At 41.9% G+C, this 25,000-nt stretch overlaps 2 protein-coding genes across 6 annotated transcripts in view; both read left to right on the plus strand.

The window, feature by feature from the left end:
• Positions 1 to 19,947, plus strand: part of LOC123506943 (serum response factor-like) — a 265,489-nt gene extending 245,542 nt beyond the window's left edge. Inside the window, exons 3-7 of one of the 4 annotated variants that reach the window (XM_045259381.1) lie at positions 9,481 to 9,679; positions 10,221 to 10,265; positions 12,828 to 12,908; positions 13,484 to 13,636; positions 14,427 to 19,947. In XM_045259381.1, coding sequence (XP_045115316.1) covers positions 9,481 to 9,679; positions 10,221 to 10,265; positions 12,828 to 12,908; positions 13,484 to 13,636; positions 14,427 to 14,623 — 675 coding nt within the window. In that variant the 3' untranslated portion in view covers positions 14,624 to 19,947. The remainder of the gene's footprint in view (positions 1 to 9,480; positions 9,680 to 10,220; positions 10,266 to 12,827; positions 12,909 to 13,483; positions 13,637 to 14,426) is intronic. The other 3 variants (XM_045259383.1, XM_045259382.1, XM_045259384.1) reach the window with 3 other exon arrangements.
• A 2,322-nt stretch (positions 19,948 to 22,269) lies between these two features.
• The window catches only part of LOC123506947, a 27,170-nt gene continuing 24,439 nt past the window's right edge, over positions 22,270 to 25,000 (plus strand). The window contains exon 1 of one of the 2 annotated variants that reach the window (XM_045259386.1): positions 22,270 to 22,443. The gene's annotated coding sequence lies outside the window, so the exon portion shown is untranslated. The remainder of the gene's footprint in view (positions 22,444 to 25,000) is intronic. The other variant, XM_045259387.1, reaches the window with a different exon arrangement.

The following is a 25,000-nucleotide window of genomic DNA, read 5'->3' on the forward strand; positions in this document are numbered from 1 at the left end:
CTCCCCACCCACCGCCCCCGTGCAGTCCAGCCTCCGCACAGCGCCGAACACACCTGTTTTTATGTGGAGAAAAAGCCTTGACGGACACGACGCTAAGGAGTAATGGCTTGTATCAGTATTTCAGTTTCAGGATAATTTCATGGTGGTCTGCGTCACAAGGGCACCCTAGTTAGGAAAGCAGTTTGGGTGTCTGTTAATGGCCCATGCTGCGCTCCCAACGGCCAGCTGACCCTACCGTGTGTGTGTGTGTGTGTGTGTGTGTGTGTGTGTGTGTGTGTGTGTGTCCAGGATGTTCGTCACTACCGGTTCGTCGTATTTGCAAGTTGTCTCGTTAGTGGCAGCAGGAACAGTAGCAGCAGCAGCACTTATACTGAGAAACAAAGGTGCGCATTAGACTGAGGTGTAAATTATAGAGTGCGTTAAGAAGCGAGGTTAATACTGTGCGTAGTAGTGGAAGTCGTCACACACACACACACACACACACACACACACACACACACACACACACACACACATCAAAAGATAATAATAATGAGTGGTTTTGTCTTTTTTTTTTGTCACTTTTTTATCATTCTGGCTAAACTCTCTCTCTCTCTCTCTCTCTCTCTCTCTCTCTCTCTCTCTCTCTCTCTCTCTCTCTCTCTCTCTCTCTCTCTCTCTCTCTCTCTCTCTCGTTTATAATTAGCGCCCTGTTTTTTTTTTTCATTTTCCTTTGTTCCTTTTTTTCTTTTCTTTCTTTACTTCTTTATGCTCCTATTTATTCATCTTACATATTCATATCTTTACTCATTTATCTTACACAGCGCTAATAATATTAACAAATGACAACAGTAGTAGAGAAATTCAGACGCCAAATAAAACAATAATAATAATAATAATAATAATAATAATAATAATAATAATGATGATAATAACAAAAGGAAGATGAACAAAAAAGCCAACGTATAGAAGGAAAGCTTGTACTGTCCTCCTCAGCACGGACGGACAAGCAAAAGGCTAAAAAAAAAAAAAAAAAAAAAACCGTGACTTCTAAACAGTTAACCCTTTTTTTTTTTTTTTTTAACTTTACTAAACCATACACACCAAAAAAAAGCGACACTTGTACAGGATATGAAAGTAATTTGTCACGAGTTGAGAGGACAGTGAAATTGAGTCTAAGGATGGTGATGATAAAAAAAAAAAGAACACTTCCCTTGACTTCTAAACAATTAACCCTCTTTTTTTTTTAACTTTTACTAAACCATACACACAAAAAAGCGACACTGTACAGGATATGAAAGTAATTTGTCACGAGTTTAGAGGACAGTGAAATTGAGTCTATCTAAGGATGGTGATGATAATGATGTGAAAGAATAGACTGGACTGGGGAAAAGGATGCTGAATATAATGATGATAGGGAATAAACTGAGCTGGATAAAGGATGATGATAATGAGAGGCTAGGAGGAAGAAGAAACTGAGGTGGGAAAAGGATGGTGATGATAATTATGATAAGGAAAAGATTGAACAGGAAATAAAAGGTGATGATGGTAGTGATGATGAAGAATAAAGTAGCAATGGTGATGATAATGATAAGGAGGAAACTGAACGGACTAAAGAGTGATGGCGAAAATGATGATAAAGAACAAACTGGACAAGGAATAGCGATGATGATGATAATGATAATGAATGATAGAATGGGGATGGGATAATGATGATAATAATGATGATAATGATGAGGGATAGACGGGCTGTGTGAAAATGATAATAATGACAGTAATGAATAGGTGTGACAAGAAGACTTACTTGCACAGATAGACAAATAGACAGATAGATAGATAAAAAGATACATGATTAGATAAATAGATATAGATAGATAAAATATTGACCACGAGATCAGCAAATGCTCATTCATTGATATAACCCAAATGCCATCAGTCGAATTTACACTAACTATGAAAACAGCGCAACGAAACTTAACCACAGTACTAATATGAAAACTACATGTATACAAAATCATTAAAAAAAGAAAGAAATACACACCAAAGCTAAGAATACGTGTGAACATGAAAAAATGGTACTTTGCCCTCTCACAACGACTGTTTTCCAAGGCCATAGAGATGATTAGCGGGGTTTTTAATAGTGTTTCCTCCAGTTAACCCTTTTAGTACCATGACGCGTTTCCACATTCATTCTGGTTACTATTTGGTGATTTTATACAGCTTCATAAACTTATGTGATGGATTAGAATAGTGAAGACTGTGACCATTAATCTTCTGACCTCTATAGACCCTTTCTAATGTCAGTAAAATGGTTTAATCATACACCAATCTCAAGGTAAAAATGTGTCCCGGTATTGAAGTTGTTAATAATGTAGAAATCTTGTCAATCTGCCTCTAGAACCGTAAAAACACCTTGAAAAACACGTGTAAATTTAGATAAAGCTTTTAGATATAGTGGAGGTGAGACACAGAAGGGTTTAAGAATACGGGCCAAGGAGCCGAGCCACAGGGAAGGTTGACGCGATGGTGGTGGTGATGGTGGTGGTGGTGGTGCGGGCGAGTGTGTGTTGTTAGTTCAAGTCACTGTGCATTGTTTCAAGTCTGGCGTGTCATTGATGAGGTGCGCGGCGGTGATGGAGGTGTAGAGGTGCAGGTCGACCCGGGAAGGTGTCTCAAGTGATCTGGTGGTGATGAAATGTACTGGTGTCTACTCTCTTACTTGTTTACTTTCCTTCTTTCTTTTTCTTTCTTTCTTTCTTTCTTTCTTTCTTTTTCCTTATCGGAGCAGGTTGGTGACGAAACATTATATTTTATTTCTTATATTTATACTCATTCGTTTTTTTTTTTCTTCTTTTCTTTCTTTCTTTCTTTCTTTCTTTCTTTCTTTCCTTGATACAGGTTGGTGACGAAACTTTATATCCTGTCTCATATTCTTACTCACTTAATTTCTTTCATTCCTTCTTTCTTTCTTTCTTTCTTTTTCTTCTCTTCTTAACGGGTCAGTGACGAATCATTATAATTCTGTTTCTCACATTTTTACTTATTTTATTATTTCTTTCTATTTCTTTCTTTCATTCATTCTTTCTTTCTTTCTATCTTTCTTTTCCTTCTCTTGGTGCAGTTCAGTGAGGAAACATTTTATTTATCTTTTTTTTTACTTTCTTTCATTCTTTCTTTTTTTTCTTTTTCTTTCTTTTTTTCCTTCTCGGCGTAGGTCGGTGACGAAACATTATATTCTATCTCTCATGTTTTCACTTACTTATTGCTTACTTTCTTTCTTTCTTTCTTTCTTTCTTTCTTTCTTTCTTTCTTTCTCCATCACAGTAATATTCACAGTATTATTCTGTCTCATATTCTTCCTTCCTTCCTTCCTTTCTTCCTCTCTTTCTTTCTTTCTTTCTCCATCACAGTACAGGTCGGTGGCGGGACATTATTATTCTCCCTCACATTCTTACTTTCTTCCTTCCTTTCCTTCCCTTTGTTTCTTTTCTTTCTCTCTTCCTTTCGTCCTTCTCTTGGTTCACATTCATACGAAGCAGCGGCCTCGAGTGATCCGGTGGCGATGAAGCGTTGCATTTATTCTATTTCTTACTTTCATATTTTCTTTCTCGTTTTCTTTCCTCTTGCAGGCTGAGACGCGTCGGTGCCCTCAAGTAATTCGGTACTGACAAGATATTCTATTTATTCAGTATCTTTTTTTCTCCCTTTTATTTATCTTTTTTTTTTATTCATTTTATTTTTTATTTTTGTTAATTTATCTATTTTTTCATTACGTTTTCTCTTTATTTTTTTCTTTTCTTTCTCAATTTCTTTTTTTTCTTTCTTCTACCCTTCATTTATTTATCCAATTATTTGCTTCTCTTTTTATCTCCTTATTTCGAAATCTCCAGTCATGAAATTTCTCTTAGTAAAGAAATTTCTAAACTCTCGTCAGTATTCAGTATGTCAGTACTCTTCGCATGTTTTGGGGGGTTCCACTCACACAGTTTTATTAGATAGGGTGGAATCAAAAGCTTTTCGTCTCATCAACTCCTCTCCTCTGACTGACTGTCTTCAGCCTCTTTTTCACCGCCGGAATGTTGCATCCCTTTCTATCTTTTATCGTTATTTTCATGCTAACTGCACTACTGATCTTGCTAACTGCTTGCTTCCCCTCCTCCTGCGGCCTCGCTGCACAAGGTTTTCTTCTTCCTCTCATCCCTATTCTGTCCAACCCTCTAATACAAGAGTTAACCAGTATTCTCAATCATTCATATCTTTCTCTGGTAAACTCTGGAACTCCCTGCCTGCTTCTGTATTTCTATCTTCCTATGACTTGACTTCTTTTAAGAGGGAGGTTTCAAGACATTTGTCCCTGACTTTTGGCTAACTCTTAATCACTTTAAGGGAACTGGCCAGTCAGTACCGAAGGCATCTATTTGTTTTATGTATTCGTGTGTGTGTGTGTGTGTGTGTGTGTGTGTGTGTGTGTGTTTGTTTGTTTGTTTATTTGTTTATGTCCGTGTGTATTCATTTGGAGAACTCTCTTTAAGTTTGTATCAATGCTGATTTTTTTTCTTTTCTTTTTTTTACCTTGATTTCCTCTCATAATTCTTTTCATATTAGCAGTTATGGTCGTCGTCGGCATTGTCGTAATAGTAGTAGTAGTAGTAGTAACAGTAGCAGTAGTAGAAGTAGTAATAGTGGTAGTAGTAGTAGTAGTAGTAGTAGTAGTAGTAGTAGTAGTAGTAGTAGCAACAATAGTAGGTTATAAAAGTAATAGTGTAGTAGTAGTAGTAGTAGTAGTAGTAGTAGTAGTAGTAGTAGTAGTAGTAACAGCAGCAACAATAGTACGTTATAAAAGTAATAGTATAGTAGTAGTAGTAGTAGTAGTAGTAGTAGTAGTAGTAACGATGATAATAATGATCATGCTGTTGCTGCTGCTAATAATAATAGTAATGATAATAATGATAATAATAATAATAATAATAATAATAATAATAATAACCTCTACGCACACTTCCTTATTCTAAGTGCCACAATGTCACAAGCGCAGCGCTCAAGACAGTGCCAGGCGAGGGTGTCGTCACAGCATGGCTCACAGGCATTGGCCACGAGTCACCTTGCTGTGCCGCCGCCTGTCGCCTGCCTCCCACCGCCTCTGCTTGACGGATATAAACAAACAAACAGGCGGGTCGTGGAGGTGTGTGGTGGGCTGCTGGGTAATGCAGCACACGCCATGCACGCCACGCCACGCCGCCTCAGAGGGAACCAGACGGCCAGGTCCTCGCTGTAGCATAACGGGGCACTGACGGGAGACACTGCTCGGTGGGTGGAGGGTCTCGTTGGGGTCTAATGCAGCGTGCCAGCCCTCTGACCTCACCCCGGGCACTGATTCACGCCGCGCCCCTGTCTGGTTATCGCGCGACCCAGGAACACGGCGCTGGACAAGACGTTCATCGCGCGCCTGGACTTGCTCACGGCCAGGCTGAGAGGAGCGAAATATTTGAACTTATAAGGTTATCAGAGACAGTAAGGGTCAGGAGGGATCGTGTGTTAGGGCCTGAGATTGCGTCCTTCTTTATTCCTTGTCCCCGAGTAGCGAATACTGCGTTTTGCGTATGGAAAGTAAAAAAAAAAAGGTCATGTGTTTATTGGTGGTGGCGCGTCTGCATCTGTTTATGAGGCGCTGCCGAGGTAGGGGTGTGGTGTTGTGATGCTGTGATGGTGGTGTGGCGGCGTGATGTGGTGCAGGAGAGGTGTGGGGCAGTGTGGGGTGGAGTCAGGCAGCACGGAGGAGTCTAGGGCGGTGCAGACCAGTACAGAGTGGTGTTGAGGGTGTGGGGTGCTGTGGAGTGGTGTAGGACTGTCGGGTTGCACTGGTGGTGTAGGACTGTGGGGCTGCACTGGGGGTGTAGGACTGTGGGGCTGCACTGGTGGTGTAGGACTGTGGGGCTGCACTGGTGGTGTATGGGGGTAGGGATGGTGTAGTGATGATGTAGGATCGTGTGGAGGCTGTAGGGATGGCGTAATGGTTGTGTAGGGATGTGTGGGGCTTATAGGGATGGTGTAATGGTGCTACGAAGTGGTGTAGGGCTGCAGTGGTGGTGTGAGTGAATGGTGGTGAGTGCCATCGCCAGCACCGCCCATCACCCAAATATAGCTGAGGCGGCTGGCTGTGGCACCGCCCCCCTGCCCCCCCACGTCAAGTCACCGCTGTCACGAACGCGGAAAGAAAACATCAAGAAATCAGTTGTTACCGTAACTATGCATCAGGGAGCCTGGACGGGGCGGGTTGGGGTGGGAGCTGGGGCTGAGGAAGGGAAGGACACATGGCGGGGGTGGGAGTGAGAGGGCGGGATGGAGGGGCAGCGCGCCCTTCGGTATGAGGAGTGCGAGGGTGTGAGGGTGAATGGGCGATCATCAGTGTGAGTAATGGCTGACAGAGGTAGGACTGAGGCTGACTGAAGCTGGTGAGGGCCTGGGCGGGCAGGCTGAGGCTGAGGCAGGACAGATCAGGTGACTGAAACAAGCCGGGGTGGCCGGAGTCTGGGGAGGGGTGAGGGGACAGCGTACAGGCCCGCCCCGCCCCGCCCCGCCCCCCTGCCGCCAAATATAGCAGATGGGTTGGCTCGTGTTCCCTTTTGGAGCGTGCACACTGGCCGGTGCCACACCTGCCTCCGTGCCACGCTTGCCCCTCCGTCGCTCACCACACCGGGCACGCTTCCTCCAGTCACGCCGCGCCCTGTGATTGCCGTGAACCCTGGAGCTGCCCTTGTCTTTCCTCGTAGTCTCACGCCTTGGGTTGCGCTGGTAATGCTGACCCGCGCAGTTGCGCTACACCTGTTCCACTTCCCGGTGACACAGTGGCACACCTGTCCCGTGCCAACTATGTCCCGGACGGTCGTAAGTTCCGTGATGCCTCGCCGCCAGCACTACTTGTACCCGCCATGACGCCCCCTCGCCCCTAGCCCCGGCCCCCACACCTGACGAGGCTACACAAACACGGCCCGTCATGAGCGCTGTGGACTCGTCCTTATGGTCCGCATCTGGAGTTTATATGGAGAACACATTAACAGTTTTAGACTTTAGAAAAACACATTTCTTATTCGTTTTATTTTGATCTCTATCTTAAAATTTTCAAGGTATGGACGCGGTGTATAACTTACAAGGGACCCCATTTTATTTCTCCTCTTTTCTGTATTTTACTCGAGTTCTTTTATATTTTATTTCATTCTATTTGAAGCCTCGCTCTCAAGCAGAAAGGCAAGATCACGACCATTCTTATTAAAACTGAAAGATGGCAACCAGTAGTCAAGATATCTATTTGTACATACTGTTGGTTTGCGGAATTATTCTTATTATTACTTGTCGTCGTCTTTTCACCAATTTCTCATTCCTCTTGTTCTTGTTATAGTAGAAGTCGTAGTAGTAGTAGTAGTAGTAGTAGTAGTAGTAGTAGTAGTAGTAGTAGTAGTAGTAGTAGTAGTAGTAGTAGTAGTAGTAGTAGTAGTAGTAGTAGTAGTATTTGTTGTCGTAGTCGTTGTTCTTCATCCTTTCTTCTACTTTTTTTTAACTTTTAGTCTTCATCGTCGTCATCTCGTAATCTTAGTCTTGTTCACCTTAATCTAATTCATCTACCACTTCTTTCCAACCTCCTTCTTCTCCCCCACTCCCTCCCACCCTACATTTACCCCGAGACAAATTACGTACACACAGCTACACTACGTACTAGAAAACACTCCACCGGCTCGCCTCCGTCCACCCGCCTTGACCGCACTACCTAGGTACAAAAAATGCGACACACACTAGACGTCGCTACCTTTTTGAGATCGAGCGAGGCAGGGGAGCCTTAGGGGAGTACTTGCAGGTGTTGTGCTGGGACTGACCGACGCCGACAGGAAGGCAAAGGTCAAGCAGAGTAACGTGAGAGTACTTGAGTGAGAGGCGAAGATACCGAAGGGGGCGGTGTAGATCAGTTTGGGTCAGCTACTCATGGATTGGAGGTCAGTGGTGGTCAATTAGGTCACAGTGGGCTAGTGGCGTGTGGGTCATCGCTACAGGGGGCGGCAGGGGGCAGGGGGAAGGCTTAACCAGGAGGCGTCAGGCAGCATAGGACGGGGTGATGTTCCCTGTCTATATTTGGCAGCTGACCGACCATATGAGGCTGTCTAAATTTGGCCGTGCCCAGTACCTGCCTGGTGGTGGTGGTGGTGGAGTGGTGGTGGTGGTGGTGGTGGAGTGGTATGGTGTGGTGTGGTGGTGTTGGTGGTTATGATTAGTATTATAGTGGTGTTGAGGTTGTTCTGTTGGTGTTTGAATGGTGTTGTGGTAATGAAAATGTGGTGATGGTGGTGAAAGTGCTCTTGTGGTGGTGACAGTTAAGTGTTATCCTCCTGAGAGTGTGAGTGAGTAGTTATGATGGTGGTGGTGATGTAGTGGTGTTGATGTTGGCGGTGGAGATGCTAACTGTCGCTGTTATGATGTAGAAGAGATGATAGGAAACCTCTTAGTAATGCCAACGCTAACACCACCACCACTATTCATCACCATCACCATCACCACACAATCACCAGCTCACCACCACTACCACCACCACAGCCCTTCACCTCTCACCAACACCTACAACAAAACCTCACCATTGGCACTCCACTCCCATCATCACCACCATACACCATACACCATGCAGCCACCACCACTACCCTCCACCATATACTCCACTTAACCTTATACCATCACATCACTTACATTACTACCTTTTCATCCACCTCCACCTAACCTCCACTCCCTCCACCACCTCTTGCCCCCTCACGCCTGCCTCCCTTCCGTCACCTCTGCCCTCCCCCGCCTCCCGTCTGCCTGCAGGGCGGCCGGAAGAGCAATCAGGCATGGCTTACAAGGTATCAGGGCGTCACCAGGTTACTTTTGCTATTCATCTCTCATTCACAGTGTTCGCTAGAAGGGTAATCAAACTCGGCACTCAAGCGATATGCGTGTCGAAGTAATGCATGCAAAGGTTTATTTGGGGAGGAGGGTTGTTTTTATTGCTGTTGTTCTTGTTCTTGTTGTTGTTGTTGTTGTTGTTCTTCTTCTTCTTCTTTTCTTTCTTTGAATATTTTGCATTTATTTGTTTTGTGAGTGTTACATTTTTTTTCCAATATATATTAAAATTTATTGAAAGTAAGTTGTTGTTTCGTCTTTTTTTCTTTTCTGCTTTTTTTTTTATTTCATTGATCCAGATGTGTTACTTTACCTTTTTAATGTGTGTGTGTGTGTGTGTGTGTGTGTGTGTGTGTGTGTGTGTGTGTGTGTGTGTGTGTGTGTGTGTGTGAACAAAACTCATCGTACAACAGTTAGTTATAAAATAATCTTTACATGCTTGAATACAATTTTGATCTTAAGCTATCTGTGCTAGAATACTCTCTCTCTCTCTCTCTCTCTCTCTCTCTCTCTCTCTCTCTCTCTCTCTCTCTCTCTCTCTCTCTAGGAACATATCACAGTAACACGTCTCGTCTTTTGCAGGAGGGCCTGGGGCGAGAAGAGTACCTCGGCGGCGGCTCCTCCAGCCCCTCGGACTCCTCCTCTCCACCCACACCATCGGACACACCCACCCCATCCGCTGCGGGGCAGGGCGGACAGCAGCCTTCCGCCCACCCCTCCGCCAGCCAGAGCCTGCCCGTACAGCTGACTCCCGGCCTCGTGCTGGCCTCCTCCGTCCCAGGTGACCACTCGCTGCCCTCATTCACACCCTCAACTACCCACTTTCACGTGCACCAGCCAGCCACACCATCCATCACAGTGTCACAGCCGCCCACACCTGCCCGCCGCCCCGTCCCTCACCCATGCTGCAGGGGCTGGACAGGACGAGGTGGCCAGGCTGGGTTAACTGGTGTGCTGTTGCATTATTTCCTCACTGTTACTGTTTTTGTTTTCATTTTGAGTGTGTGTGTGTGTGTGTGTGTGTGTGTGTGTGTGTGTGTGTGTGTGTGTGTGTGTGCGCACGTGTGTGTTACTATAGCATTGATCCTCATTCGGCCATTTCACTAGTGGCGGAACCTGATAGCAGTGTGTTGATTAGTAACACTGACCCCCCGCAGCGCTGTACTAACACAAGGCCCTCCCTGCTGTGTGTGTGTGTGTGTGTGTGTGTGTGTGTGTGTGTGTGTGTGTGTGTGTGTGTGTGTGTGTGTGTGTGTGTGTGTTGGCCTTGCATGAATACCTTTCTCACTAATTACGGAATGGAGTGAATATTTGTTTTACAGAAGCGTGGCAAGATGAGCGGCGCCGAAGTGTTCCAAGCTACTCAGGTGTGTGTATGGATGTGGGTGTGTGCGCGTGGCGTGCGTGGTGTGCGAGCCTCGACCTGCCTGTCTTTGTGTACCAGTGCGATCCTTCATGGGCCGCATTTTTAAACGTTCCGGCGTCTCACTTCGGCTGCTTTCAGGCTCTAGTGAAAATCATTGGAGAATTTTCAAAGGTGTTTTAGTGATTTTACTGATATCTATAGTTTAACAAATATTCTACATCAGAGAGAGAGAGAGAGAGAGAGAGAGAGAGAGAGAGAGAGAGAGAGAGAGAGAGAGAGAAACTGTAAGACCAGCCGTATATGAGAGCCCGGAACGTTTCAAAATACGACTCCTTGCTTTCTACCTCGCTAAAGTCACACATACACGCTTACAATCTATCCATGCATCTTGCTCCGCGCTTCTGGTTTGAATTTCACTGTCAACTTCTGCTAGGCTGGAAATATAGACTTGATAAACAAAAGGAGGGTATAGAATTAAATAAGAGAAGCATAACAAGACAAGCGTAGCATCTTGACAGAGGGCGTGGCGATCCCCTGATTAGCGCGTCGCCTTGCAGGGAGTGACGCGTGGGGTGGCGGTTGGCGGGCTGGCTTCAGCAGACCCGTGACGTTTTATGTGAAGGGAGACTGATTGAAAGGGTTGATTTCTTTGTCAGTGAGCGAGGTGCGGGTGTGGGCGTGAAACCATACCCTTAGCTGGCTGATGTAGACAGTGTTTGCCTCTGTTTCCTTGTTCATGGTGATGTGTATACTCTCTCTCTCTCTCTCTCTCTCTCTCTCTCTCTCTCTCTCTCTCTCTCTCTGGCATTTCTGAATATCAATATTCATTTCGCATTCCTCTCCAGAATTGTGTCTTATATTTCAAAACTTCTTATTGACTCTGCACTAACAGTTGTGATACCTGAGGCTATTCCAGTCATCTGCCGCCTTATTAGATTTTGAAAGCCAGTTTTCTTCTGATCTTTCTAAATTTAGTTATACGAATCTTTGAACCCGTTACTTCTTGCCCTGCCCTAATTGCTCTCTCTCTCTCTCTCTCTCTCTCTCTCTCTCTCTCTCTCTCTCTCTCTCTCTCTCTCTGTCTGTCTCCGGTGTCTTCCTGAGTGCTATAATATCAAACTCTACCAGAAGTTCTCGGGATTTTCAAAAGTTTTTTGTAATACCTATTAGTAAACTTGACAAACTACATCATTAATAGGGAAAAATACTCCCTGTAAAAGCTGACTATTCTTTTGTGGTCTTCAAAAACTGTTCTTGTGAGGATCCAAAACGTTTAAAAAAGAATACGGGTCCTGAGGTACAGATTTACTTGCTGCCAGCCTGACTCCTGACCCCTGCTCCTCCTGCCGACGTCATGTTCACTCGCTTCATTGTCACTTCCTTGTCTTTACGAGTAAACACGATAACTTAGCAGCTGCATCTGAGACTCCCTGCCCACCCCTCCTCCGACGTGGCTCTCCACCAAAACAAAGACAGTCGGCGTGTCTGGCGTGATGGCAACTGTTTTCTCTCCTTTGTTTTGTTTTTGGAAACCGTGTAGCGTTGATTTGGCCTTCCGTGGCTAACTAGACTTTCCCTTGTGATACCTAGCTACCCCCACCCCAACACACACACACGGAGTATAGTTTCACAGCCACTCCCGTAAATCGCTCACTTGTGTACCGACAGACAGACAAGAATCAGTTCCCTTCCCACCCAGGAGTCCCGCGGTCGTGCAGCAGCCACGGCACAGGTCACCAGTCAGTCGTCACTCCCGCCGCTCAAGAGTGACGGGACCAAACGAATGAAGTCACTGTGTGTGTGTGTGTGTGTGTGTGTGTGTGTGTGTGTGTGTGTGTGTGTTTAGTGGGGCATTGTTGATTTCAAAGGATCAGCATTGGTGGAGGTGTCAGCAATGTCATTGAATGTTTATATTTTAGCATAGAGAAAATGTCCTGCTTTTGAGGTTCACAAAGAAAGATATTTTTTTTTTCTTATAAATGGAAAGAAAATATTCACTCATTTATTTATCTAATGGCACAAAAAAAGAAAAGTTATGGCGACACATTACAATATTCAGCTGCATATTTTAAAGGACAATATGCTAAATATATCATTACATTTAAATGAGGCAGTGTGAGGCAGCCTTCCGCTTCCATTCTCAGAAACAGTTTGAGTCTTCATCAAACATAGAAAGAAATTATTATTATTATTATTATTATTATTATTATTATTATTATAAGTTATAATTGATAATAATAATAATAATAATAATAATAATAATAATTTTCCATAGAGACAGTACACTTTTTTCATTATTATTATCAACACTATTCTCATGGAAAGATGCTGCAAATACTAAAAAAAAGGTTATAAGATAATGATAATTAGAGCAATAACGGTTCATCATACACTCACACAGACAGTACAGCCATTTAAACGCCATCACAAAGACAGATCGATTTTGTTCCTATTCCTAAACACTGATCTTGACGTGAGTGAGGGGCGTCGCGCGTGCAGAGGACACGTGGCGCCAGCTTATAATGTTGCCTAAACGCTGGTTTTGTAGCCTCGCCTCCTGCAGGTTCCATTGCCATCACCACCACCACCGCTGCCACTCAGTCCCAGTCTTCCTCCTCCACTAAAGCCACGGCCATGCTGACAGGTAAGCCCTCCCACTCCCGCTGCCTGCCTGCGTGCACGTGTGGCGGTGCGATGAGCCAGCCACGTGTTGCCTTACCCTGCCAGCTGACTGTTTTATGTACTGTCTTACTCTCGCTTAGTTTGTGTTTGGTTTACCCACTGATTAATGTGACGCAACACTAGTTTCAGCTTTATGAATTCATCTTAGCGTATTGTGTTTAGTCTGTGTTCTTTAATTTCCTTGGAATATACGTACATGTCACTACTTATTTTCAGTATTGTTTCTAGAGTCAAGATACGTTGCAATGCCCGCGCCTGTATACTGAAACGCTTTGTGCTCTCATCACGACTACTTTCCAAGACCACAGAGATCGATTAGTCTGGTTCTCAAGAGTGCTTCTTATGTAATGATATAGAAATCTTGTTAATCTATCACTTGAACCATAGAATCACCCAAAAGAACCCGTATAACTTATAACGAAAGCCTTATGAAATCAGCCGAGGTGCGGAAAGAAGTGTTTCAGAATACGGGCGCAGAATGAGTGGCGTAGTGAAGTGGATAAGCATAAGATTGACTGTGGTGTCTGGTGCCTGCAGGAGGGAGCGTGGTGGTGGGCAGCGGCGGCGGGTCAGTGATGTACGCGGCGGGCGGCGGAGTGGTGTACGCCGCCCCTCAGGCCCATGTGACGGAGGGAGCCACCCCTGTCCTGCTCAACCTGCCGCCTGGCCTGCAAGTCACCAACGACCAAAGTATTGCATTGTTTGTCACCAACACACCCTTTATCAGCCAATGCCACACACTTGCCATTCACACTTGTCAGTCACACACCTATCAGCCACATACCCGCCAGTCATACACCTGTCAGCCACACACCCTCCATCAGTCACACACCTTTCCTAGACCCTTCCTGGCTAGAAAATAAAGGATCCTCAGTTTTTTTTTTTTTTTTTTTTTTCTTCTTTCTTTAGGAAATACATAATCTGTAATGTTAGCCACTTAAAATATGTCTTAGTATTTTAAACCATTTCTGTCATTGTCCCCAAAAACTGGCATTTTCTAGTTTTTCTTTTCTTTTCATGTCAGAGTGGCTCATGTCAAGATTAAGAAAATAAATAAAGAGATCTTCATTAAGGTGCCAACAGCTAAAAAAAAAAAAAGGGGGGGAGGGCAAAATGAATATTATGTACTGTCATGTGATTACTATTTGATGAAGCAGTTTTATAACATTGGTTGGAGCTGAATCTGATGTGTGTAACTTAGTCATGGTCTTCCTCACACATCCACACTCCCCTTGCATCCCTCTTCCCAATTCCCCAGTTCATGTTTCTTATACCCCCCCCCTCTCTCTCTCTCTCTCTCTCTCTCTCTCTCTCTCTCTCTCTCTCTCTCTCTCTCTCTCTCTCTCTCTCTCTCTCTGAATATACTTGATCACCCTCCTTCTCTTGTCGAAAATTAATGAATGTTCACTTAATGAAGCCTTAAGTTGAACAAGTGATTTATTTTATTGTCAGTTTAATTAATTCACCAATTCATTTCCAGATGGTCCTGGCACAGGTCCTCTGGTCACCTTACCAATGGCTCTGACCTCAGCGGCTCTCCAACAGTCAGCTGCTGCCGTGGTAGTATCAGCAGCCTCAGTGGCAGCTGCCTCCAATAACAGCAGCAGTAAAGGCAGCACCAGCCAGGCCGCTCCCACAGACCTATCAATGCACATCAAGAGAGAGAAACGGCCATGAGCCCTGCTGGGAGGTGTGGGGTGGCTGGGTGTGCAGGTGAGGGTGGTGGTGACGGTGGTGCTGTGCCTTGAGTCCCCGCCCAGGCAGCGCTGGAGCCAAGGTGACTCGTTCATCCTGCGTTGCCAGGACCACAACTCCTCGGGATGCTACTTGTGATCTGTAGTCATTTCAATTAGGCTAGTTTGGTGCAAAGATTGGTTTTTGTACATTGGAATATCAAAAGATACTTTAGCTCAAGTAATTTTATCAGATAGGTATGACAAGTATTGGCTGTTAACTAAATCTTATCTGTACTACTTCTATTTTAATTATTTCCATGACAATACATATGGTGTACAATACTAACTCATCAGAGTTATTTATTCACTATTTACTTAAGTGAGGTACAAAAACTATCAGTTTAATAAGAGGCATCTGAGTCCTCCAAGTCAGTTGTTATGGTTTCCTCACTGTCACTACACACTGTAGTGTCACTTGATGGACACCACTTCAGAATTTAGTAAATTATACATTTTGTTAAGTATTGTTATGATTTGGCCGTGATTGGTGACGCCTGGCCAGGAGTGTGGCAACAGAGACCACAGTGCTCCTGTCCAGGGGAGTGGCGGCCAGTGGACCTCAAGTGTGAAGCCTTTTGGCATGAGAAGGCTGGGTGACTTAATGTGTCTGCTGCTTGGCTGGTGTACCTGGCAACAATCTCCTGCTGCTGCCTGGAGAAGGTGGTGGAGGGCAGTAGCAGCATTGCCCAGTCTGTTAGTTTGAGAGGGGTGGGGCAGCAAGTTGTGAGTCAAGTAGTGTGGGGATGTTTATTTTGACTTATAGTCTAGCTGAAGATTATGCAGTTATAAACCTTGCTTGTATTTTGATGACTTTAAATGCAGCACTTTTCTACATTCTCATGAATTTCACAATTATTAATGCTTTCACTTCCCTTAAATGCTATGTAAATATGCTGACGCGTTGCTGCCACTTCAAGTTTTGTTATTAGCATTATGTACAGAACAAATCACAAAGAGGCTCTTGTTTTATGAACAGTTTGGTCGTGACCTGCCGGAGTGCAGGGAGCAGCCCTCCCTGTGTCAGGTGGGGCCGCAAGAGGCTTTATGTTAGTTCCTGTTGTTGTTGTTTTAAGGGGAAGGGGTGGATGCTGGGGTTGACACAAACAAACAAACATTTTTCAAGTGGCATTAGATTGTAATATATCAGGATATTGGAACTATAACACACAACAGAACATTACAATGCTAAGGTGGAGATGGATTCCTTATTTTGTACAAAAGTTGTTCTGTAAGTGGTGATGGGAGCTGCCCAAGAATATGAACTCACAACTTATTTGTTTTAATTGATTTAATGGAATGTGAACAAATTAACAGTAGAATGTGTGTTTACTGGTGTTGTCTAATGCGAAAACTTCTGGAGGTGTGTGTACCTTTGTCTGTCCTGCTGCAGCTACAAAGGTATAGGACATTGACCAGACTCATCATACATCAGAACCTGAAGATGCAAACAACTATACAGTTTGTTGGTAATTTTGGTGCTCCATTTATTCCAGACACTGGCAACAAAACTTTTCCTTGACTCTACTCAGCCATCTGCTTGGGTCACTGATGTCTCACAGATTTTGTGAATGAATCCACAAAGTGAGGGGTGTGAAGTGATGGCTGGCACTGGCATTGCTTATGCCTCTATGGTTTCTGTATTCATCCATTCTGATGCCTGTCCTTAATACTGATGTTCATGAGAAAGATGAACATCAGGGAAGAGATTGTCTTTGATTGCAAGAAGTGGGAGAGACTGGTAAGCTGTCAACCCCACAAAGGGAAATAAGGATGTGAAATTATATGATGAAGAAATGGGTTGCTAATGAAATTATCATACCAGGAGAGTCTCCCATTGATCTTGCTACACTCTTCTTTGTTACGACTTCAATCCTTTCATACGCCCACTCTGTCACACCTTCCATTCACGCACTCTACAGAACAACTTTCTGTGAACTGAAGTGACCAAGTATTTGTGAAGGAAAGGAAGAAAGATAAAACCAAGATATTTGTCTTACAGTTTGATTTTGGATCAACCACTTATTCTATATTAGGTTTTCTCAGTAGTGTTAATAGTAATTCTTTTCATCCATCTTTCTGTGATTAGGAATTTTTGAGATCTTCCAAAGTATGTATACTGTTTTGGAGTGTCTTGAGGAATCCCATCACTGCTTCCTGTAGTTGACTGAAAACTGGTTCAGTCTGACAAACTACCACTGTGCATTGTGTATTTGCCTAACTGTATTGGTTCTGGAAGGTGGAGAGTGCAAGATGAATGATCATATGTTCTGTTTTGATATATGGTAAAATTTTTATCTTTTCTCAATATGTTATTCCCTTACAATTTTGAGACTTACTGTCCTGATGTGTTTGACCTTAGCATTAGCATCACCCTTGGTGACCTCTTTAGTGACCACTATCCTGCAGCCTTAGGCCAAGAGTGGACTGATCATGGTGCCTTCTCCTCAAGGTATTAACTCATGTGATCTTTATTTACACATGGTGAAATGGACCTGGAAGCCATCAACCATTATTTTCAGCGCATATAATTGCTTACCTATGTTTGCTTACCAAAGGCTTGATATCTAACCCTGTCCCGAAGGTACATGGCGTCTGCTTTCCATCAGTGGTGCTCCAGTGAACCATGTTTAGAACCTGACAGAGAGCAACTTTAGTCATATTGTGTTGTATATTTTGCTTGCATTTGGTTTATTTCATGCTCTACTTATCTTTGGTCATTTTCATGATCTCAAATTGAAATTTATTACTGCAATAAATGCCCGGTGGATTGCATACAAATAGCTTGTGACGGGTATGTGGCATTGGCATTGGCATACCAGCACTGGTCCTCGGTGTACTATGGCCCAGGGAAGTGGTGTCAGGCTGTACAAAATGTTCATACAAAAGTCAGTGTCAGACACTTACCTCTGTCCATCACATCCTGGCTCTTCTTGGTCCTTATGGAGCTCTTTACATGAAGCTGTACATGACCTCAATATCAATTTTTAATTTGACATAAAATTCACTGGGCTTGGTAACACCACTTCCTTGTGCACCTGTACATCAGTTTGCTCATGAGGGCACACACCACTCACTGAGTAAGACAGCTCATATTGATATCTTTTTTATTTTATTTTTCTTCCAAAATAATTTGTAATAAAGTAGTACTGCCCACATCAGTAGCAAGCAGATTACTGATGATTTTATCATAATGTAAATGTAGAATAATTATTTTTTGTGCAGTAGAACTCTATAAAGAACAATACAGTATTATTTAGTTGTGATTTATGAGTAGCTTACAGCACTTACTATTTAATCATGCCTCATTTTTTTTTCCGTTACACTGGATTCCTACATTCGGTTTACTTGTGACACTCCATACATTGTGAGATGGACACCTGTGTGGGAGAAAATATATGACATGATAGATTAAATGTATAAAAACAATAAAGGGTTCTCTTCCCAAAACATTTGAAATAATAAGGAAATCTAGGAGGCTGCAAGTAGCCAATAGGTCTGCATACAGTAGTCCCTATGAATCATTAAAAATGTCACAAAAAACTTCTGCTTTGGAGGACATTCATCACTTTAGTGTTTGAGTGAGCAGCCACAATGGGAAGAAATATTTAATCAACAGACATTTGCTTTTGGATTTAAGGTATGGTGAATTATAATTAAGATCCTCCTGATGACTGTGTATGTAAATGTGTTGTTTGTGAAGGGCTGTACTACTGTAGACTCTAGTAATGAAGGTGTGTGAATGGCCAGGCAGAAAAAGGGCCATTCATAAATACATATCCTTAAACTTCATGAGGCCAAATAAGATTTTAGTTAATATATATATATATATATATATATATATATATATATATATATATATATATATATATATATATATATATATATATATATATATATATATATATATATATATATATATATATATATATATATATATTATATATATATATATATATATATATAACTGCTCATAAATACTGTACTTTATCACTGAACATTGTATTACTGAACTCAGCGATGCACTACTGCAGCCTCACTAACCTGTAGGAAAGTGTAGTTTATATATTGCATACCAAACATATCTTAGTCCTTCACAAAAACATACAGTAGTAAATTGTTCCTAAGCAACATAAACACCACTTGAAGAATAAGGTGTTCCTGATACAATAATGTGAAGAATCAGGGAGCCTAGAGAGTCCACCCAAGATATGCAAGTCGTCATGATCACAAGTTGAATACCTGTCTTCAGCTTTTATATTGTTTTCCCTCAAGTCCTCTTATCCAGTCTCTCAACAACACCTGGCAGTTGATGGATTCATTCTTGATTCCTGTGGGTCAGAGGTCAATATGATAAGAGAAAGTAAATAGATATGTATGTCTTATGAAACGAGGAGAAGCTTGAAGGAAAAGCACTGAACACAGGTTGTGAATGTGGCAAATTATTCAGTTAATGACCATGAGTAATATTTGCTACCTGCATTCCTCCTAGCATTGACCACTAGGAGGCTTGGGAGGAAAGTCATGGGCAAATGTATAATGAGCCAAGGGATAGGTTAGATTAAATAGTTTTCCTCAAGATGCCTTATGAACACATTGACTCGGTGTGCATTATGTTTGCTTAGAAGTGAGGATGCTGGAAATAAGAGCATGGCTGGCCTCAGTAAGTGCCTGCCACATAGACTCTTTGGTTCCTTTCCCTAGGCAGAGACAGTAGTATTCCAGTGTCCCTTGTGTCCCTCGTACTGACACAACTGATGCCGCATGTTTGAATGGATTTGTTAGACATGCTTGAGAAGAAGAGACTCTTCCTCACCTATCACTTATTTATCTCATTAGACACAGTTCTCTAGTTGTCATGTACTATTTGACACCACAACCAAAAAAGCCATGGACTGTGCACTGCAAGCAGTGTTATAGTACAAACCACTCATAGATACAGGGAGTGACTTATGGTTCTACTGTTCAGTTAAGCTACTTGGTTATGATTCAATTGTCTTGTTCACTTGCTGCTGATGTTTGCTGTTTGTTTTTCATGATTTGTTATGTAATGCTTGAGTTGCTTTCATTGAGTGTTGCCTATGAGTGTCCTCAGGTGTGGTGTGGTGTGGGTCACTGCCTTCCTGACCCTGTCACTTGAAACGTCAAAAATGTGCTTAAAGACATTGTGTTTTGGGACCAGAGGCTTACTCTTTGTAGTCCTTTATGTAAGTAGGACTTTTTTTTTTAATATTGAAAGGATAGAATTGAAATACACCCTTGAATAACTTGGCTGTTTTCTTTCCTGAGGATTTTGTGTTGTGCCTTCCTGATGCTCCTCCTTAGTGGGCATCACATGTACAGTTGAAACAGTTTTCCTACCAGTATGTAATTCATCTTTTTTCATTGAAGCAGTTTTCCCTACCAGTAAAGGCGGGATTGAATATTGGTGCCTCGCGACTGGAAAAAACAGTCGCAAAACAAGACCAATATATTGGTCTTGTTCACTCAATTTGCGACTTTGTTTACGTTGTGATATCACGGAGAAAGGTTTGAAAATGTGGTGTCGATGTAGAAAAGAAGATTTTGGAGTTGGTAAGGGACAAAGAGCACATCTGAGATCATAAAAGTGAATTCTACAGCAAAAAAGAGCTAACGCAAATGACTGCTTCCATTCCTGCAGAGTGTTGTTGGAGGTGAGGATTGAATAATTGTGATGCTTTAATTTGATCGCAATCGCCATGGCCAACAGAGGAAGACATCTTGTTAGGTAGCTGTTTGTTTACACTCACTTTCCGCTAACCAGCCAATACTTACTAGTTGCTATGTGTGAATGTGTTCCGACTAGAAAGGTTCTGTCGATACTTTTAGCGACTTGCAATTTCAGTCGCATATCAACACGTGAACCCGCCTAAAACGTTTTCTACACTCTTGAGCCCTTTATGAAAAGAATAGAATAAAACTTACCTTTAGAAACATTCTTGAGAAAAAGGAAGTAAACAAATTCGGCAGTGTACACGTATACTCACCTTTCAGGATTTTTTTTTTTTTTTATGCCGTCACTGCTTTAATACCTTTCATTGTCATTAGTGTATGGAAATAATATTCACTTTCCTTCAAGAATCCGATTGTTATATTTCTATCAGTTCAAAATATCCACAGTAACGAAACCAAAGTAAATACTTTCTTAAATACGTTTCTTATCGTTCGTTTAAGAATAATTTCATGGCGTTACCTTCAGAAAAGGAAGACTGGTCAGTTGAATGGATTATCACGAACACGCTCATGTCAACTTCTAATTAATGCTTAATCATAGGAGTTTTAATGAGCTTCTTTGGAATATTTGGTTCTATTCATCTTCACAAGTTCACACTATAAGTAAATAATGACCGTGTGCTATTGTCTTCATGGTTTCAGACCAAGGAGCTTACTCAACCTCCTCGCTTCAAACAGACAAACGTGCGCTGCCGTTGAAGGAATTAGCAGGTTCATGTCAACAAAGTGCGAGGTTTCGAATCTATAGCATTATTTTCTTCATCTTGTCTCCTTAAGGCAGATTCACACGTGTCAATTTGCGACTGATATTTTACGTACGTAGAGTTTCCGACTCGTCTCTTCTAGTCGGAAAGTGTCAGACGTTGCGCCTTGAAAATATCGACTAGTTTGCGCCTTGGCGGGAAGTGAGTGTAAACAAACAGCTACCCGCCAAGATGACTTCCTCCAGTGACGAATCTGAAGCGGTGGTTACTCTTCTTTTGGCGTACCGGAAGAGTCAACAGAGAAGAAAAAGCCTGTGGATATGACCCTCCCTGGCTAAGTAGAAGGATAGAAAGGAGTATCTACCACACTTTAGATTAGGCTACATTTCTCATAAGAAAATTTTTAATTTTAAGAAGACTGTACAATTGTGATCAAATTAAATCCTGACAAGTCTTCAATCTTCACCTCCAACAATTCCCTGCATTGAGGGAAACTGTTCTTGTAGAGTAGCAACTATTTAAGTCGAACGACGATTTACGCAAGGTTCTTTGTTTTTACTTTTTACTGTATAATTAATTTCTGGGGTCCCAGACGCGTTCTTTTCCCTCACCAACTCTAACATCTCTCACATTTTCAAAGTTTATCCCGTGACGTCACGACGTAAATAAATTCGCAAACAAGACTAACATGTTGGCTTTGTTTTGCGAACGCTTTCTCCAGTCACTGAGCACCGATGCTGAGTCGAAAACTCTACCTACGTAAAATTTCAGTCGCTAATTGGCAAGTGTAAACCCCCTAAACCATAAACAAAATTAAAAATGTACTAATACATGAACAACATATAATTGTAAGTAACGTTATATATATATATATATATATATATATATATATATATATATATATATATATATATATATATATATATATATATATATATATATATATATATAGATTTTATTTGCAGACAAAGCGCACCACAGAGATTCACTTTGGTTGCTCAGAAACCTTATTTTATCGAGATAACTAAAGAATACATTAACATCCAAAACAATACATATGAGCAAAGATAAACATTAATTTTCATTTATCATTTATTATTTAACTTATTTTTTATCGGTGGAAATAGCGTAGTAGAAGTAAACGATAAACCATTGAAACCACCAAGTGACAACAGAAAATGGCGGATGTGAGTGAAGCATCGGGACGTGGCTGATAATTTCCAGGATATTCCAGGCACAAGACGGTATTCTTGCGGCGGTGAATGTTCCCTGAGTTGGTGAACATCCTTGAGTGCATTTGTGACAGGTATGTGTTACAGGTGAGTGAGTGGAGGTGTGGATGTGACGATGTGTTGGCGCCATGAGGACCACACCAACTCGTGGCTCATTAGGCGCCATAAGTACCAGACCTTGCCTGTTGATTCAAACGTCATGTATGAGTCTCGGTGTTATTTAGTTTTGTCCTTTATTGATGATTGTTTTATACTCTAAACTGTTTGAAATCAGTGTTACCGTGAGTAATGTTTATTGGGCAGTGCTCATCCAAAGTTAACTCGTACATTGGTGCAAGAGGCTGGTCGTGGTCAACCCTCGCGTGGTTTAAGGGAGTTGTGAAATGTCCAGTAAGGAAAATTCAATGCGACCATTAAAAATAGCATTTGATAATCTGTTGAAGGCAAGGCAGTACAGTACCGGTACTTGAGGGCATGGAGCCATGTGACCCAGAATATATACCATCTTTTGATACGCTTTTATTGGTACATTTCTCCGTTTTCCTGCAGTATTGTGGTGGTAGTGGTGGTGAGGGCAGGTTGGGGACATGTCTCCCACTTTTCAGACTGAGGGGTATATAGTACGTATATATTTGTTCCCACAAACATTTGGTGTAAAATTGTCCTTGTAACACATTTACCAGAATGTTAATGAAATAAAAGGTGTAGTAAGGAAGTCAACATTTATTTATATTATTATTGTTGCTATTATTATTATTATTATTATTATTATTTTATTTATTTATTTGTTTATTTATTTTTTTATTTTTTTGGGGGGGGATTTTTGAACATGTTCATCACCAGACGTGTCTTTGTCTGTGAAAAGTATGGGTAGTGTCGATTGATGCTTTGAAGAATCATCTGGTAGTAGCAATTTGCATAATTCAGGTGCCTACAGTACATTGTTGCTATTTCATGTGATTTGGTTTATGTGCACCTGCCGCCCTGAGTAAGTTTTGACACTGACTTCCCTAGAGAGAGATGCATTACAATTAATGAGTTACCAAGAAACCCTTAAACTAGTTACAAGAACATTGAACATGAAAGACATAAATAACTGAATGAAATAGGACAAGATAAGGACTGTACAACTTTTCATTAATATAGTTATTAGGGCAGTTTGCCTGTACCTGAATTATTGAATGTTTGTATTTCATTCTTTGGTAGGGCTACTAATTAAAATGTGTGAAATATTATCATCTGAGCTGCAGTATCATGTAATTAATACTTTACAGTTATTAGTTATTTATACAATGCTACTACTAATGTTAACACAGGCAGAAGAACAGTGTATGAGACATTATTATATTTTAAGTAGCACAAGTAGACTGTAATATGCATTAACATACACTGCATGTGGCCTAGAAATCTTAGAGCAGGACTCTCAGTTGTTTGGCTTGTTACTCTTCCCATCCCTCATGTTCCCCTCATTATTTCAAAGGAATTGACGCTCATGGTTTGGTACATTACATAGCTCAGGTATGCATGATTCTCTTCATGTACCATTCCACAGTTTTGAAGATTCATTGTATTGGTCAGTTCTGTTCCCACTGTTCTGAAGAACAGAAGGAAGGGAAGGCTAGCCACATATACCTCCAGCCAAGAAACCCCAGATCTGCCTTAGAGAAGTAATGTAATGAATGACCTTCATTACTTTTGCTCTGTGCTGTGGACATTACCAGACAAATCCAAATCAATAGGCACTCTCATGGCTCCAGGCACAGCCACAGCAAAGCAGCCACTGTTCTCCAAGATATATTAACAGTGATGTTCCTCTGGGTTCTGTTCTGTCACACACTCTCTTCCTACTATTTATCAATGATATAAACTAGGGATTGGGCAAACTTTTCAGTGCTTGGGCCACATTAAAAAATCACAATCTAATAGGGCCACATACTATATTAACCCAAAATTATCAATATTAAAAATACAAAATTAAAGGTTTCTAGAGAAAAAGCCACTCATACGCATGTGCACACTTGTGGGAAGAAAGTGAAGTGTCCACAATACTATTTGGCATTGTTTATTAACTTGCTCTTTCAAATTTACTAACATTTGTCGGGCCGCATGAATTCTTTTTGTGGGCCGCATGCGGCTCGCGGGCCATAGTTTGCCCACACCTGATCTAAACCAGATTACTTGTTCTATCCACTCTTATGCTGTTGATATCATCCTAAACTTCTCATTTTCAGAGATGACCAACCCTTTAGGAAGTAAACTTCATATAGGAATGCCACAGAATGCTGGACTTTTGATTTCTAGATTTTCAGATTGGAGCAGAGAAAATGTAGTAGCTTTCACTGCCTCAAGACTCAATTCCTCCATCTATAAACTTTACACAGCCTTCCAGATAAATATTCCCTCTTCTTCAGTGACACTCAACTGTCCTCTTCTATACCGAGTATCCTCAGTCTGTCTTTTACTTATAGTTTAAACTGGAAACTTCATATAGTTTCTCTAGTTAAAACCACTTCTATGAAGTTAGGCATTCTGAGTTGTCTCTGCTAGTTTTTCTCACCCCCACAACTGTGAACCCTTTACAGGTGTCTTATCCTTTTCTTTGCATATATAGGGGGTAGTTTTGCTCTTACT

Source organism: Portunus trituberculatus, chromosome 21 (genome assembly GCF_017591435.1).
Source record: "Portunus trituberculatus isolate SZX2019 chromosome 21, ASM1759143v1, whole genome shotgun sequence".
Taxonomy (NCBI): domain Eukaryota; kingdom Metazoa; phylum Arthropoda; class Malacostraca; order Decapoda; family Portunidae; genus Portunus; species Portunus trituberculatus.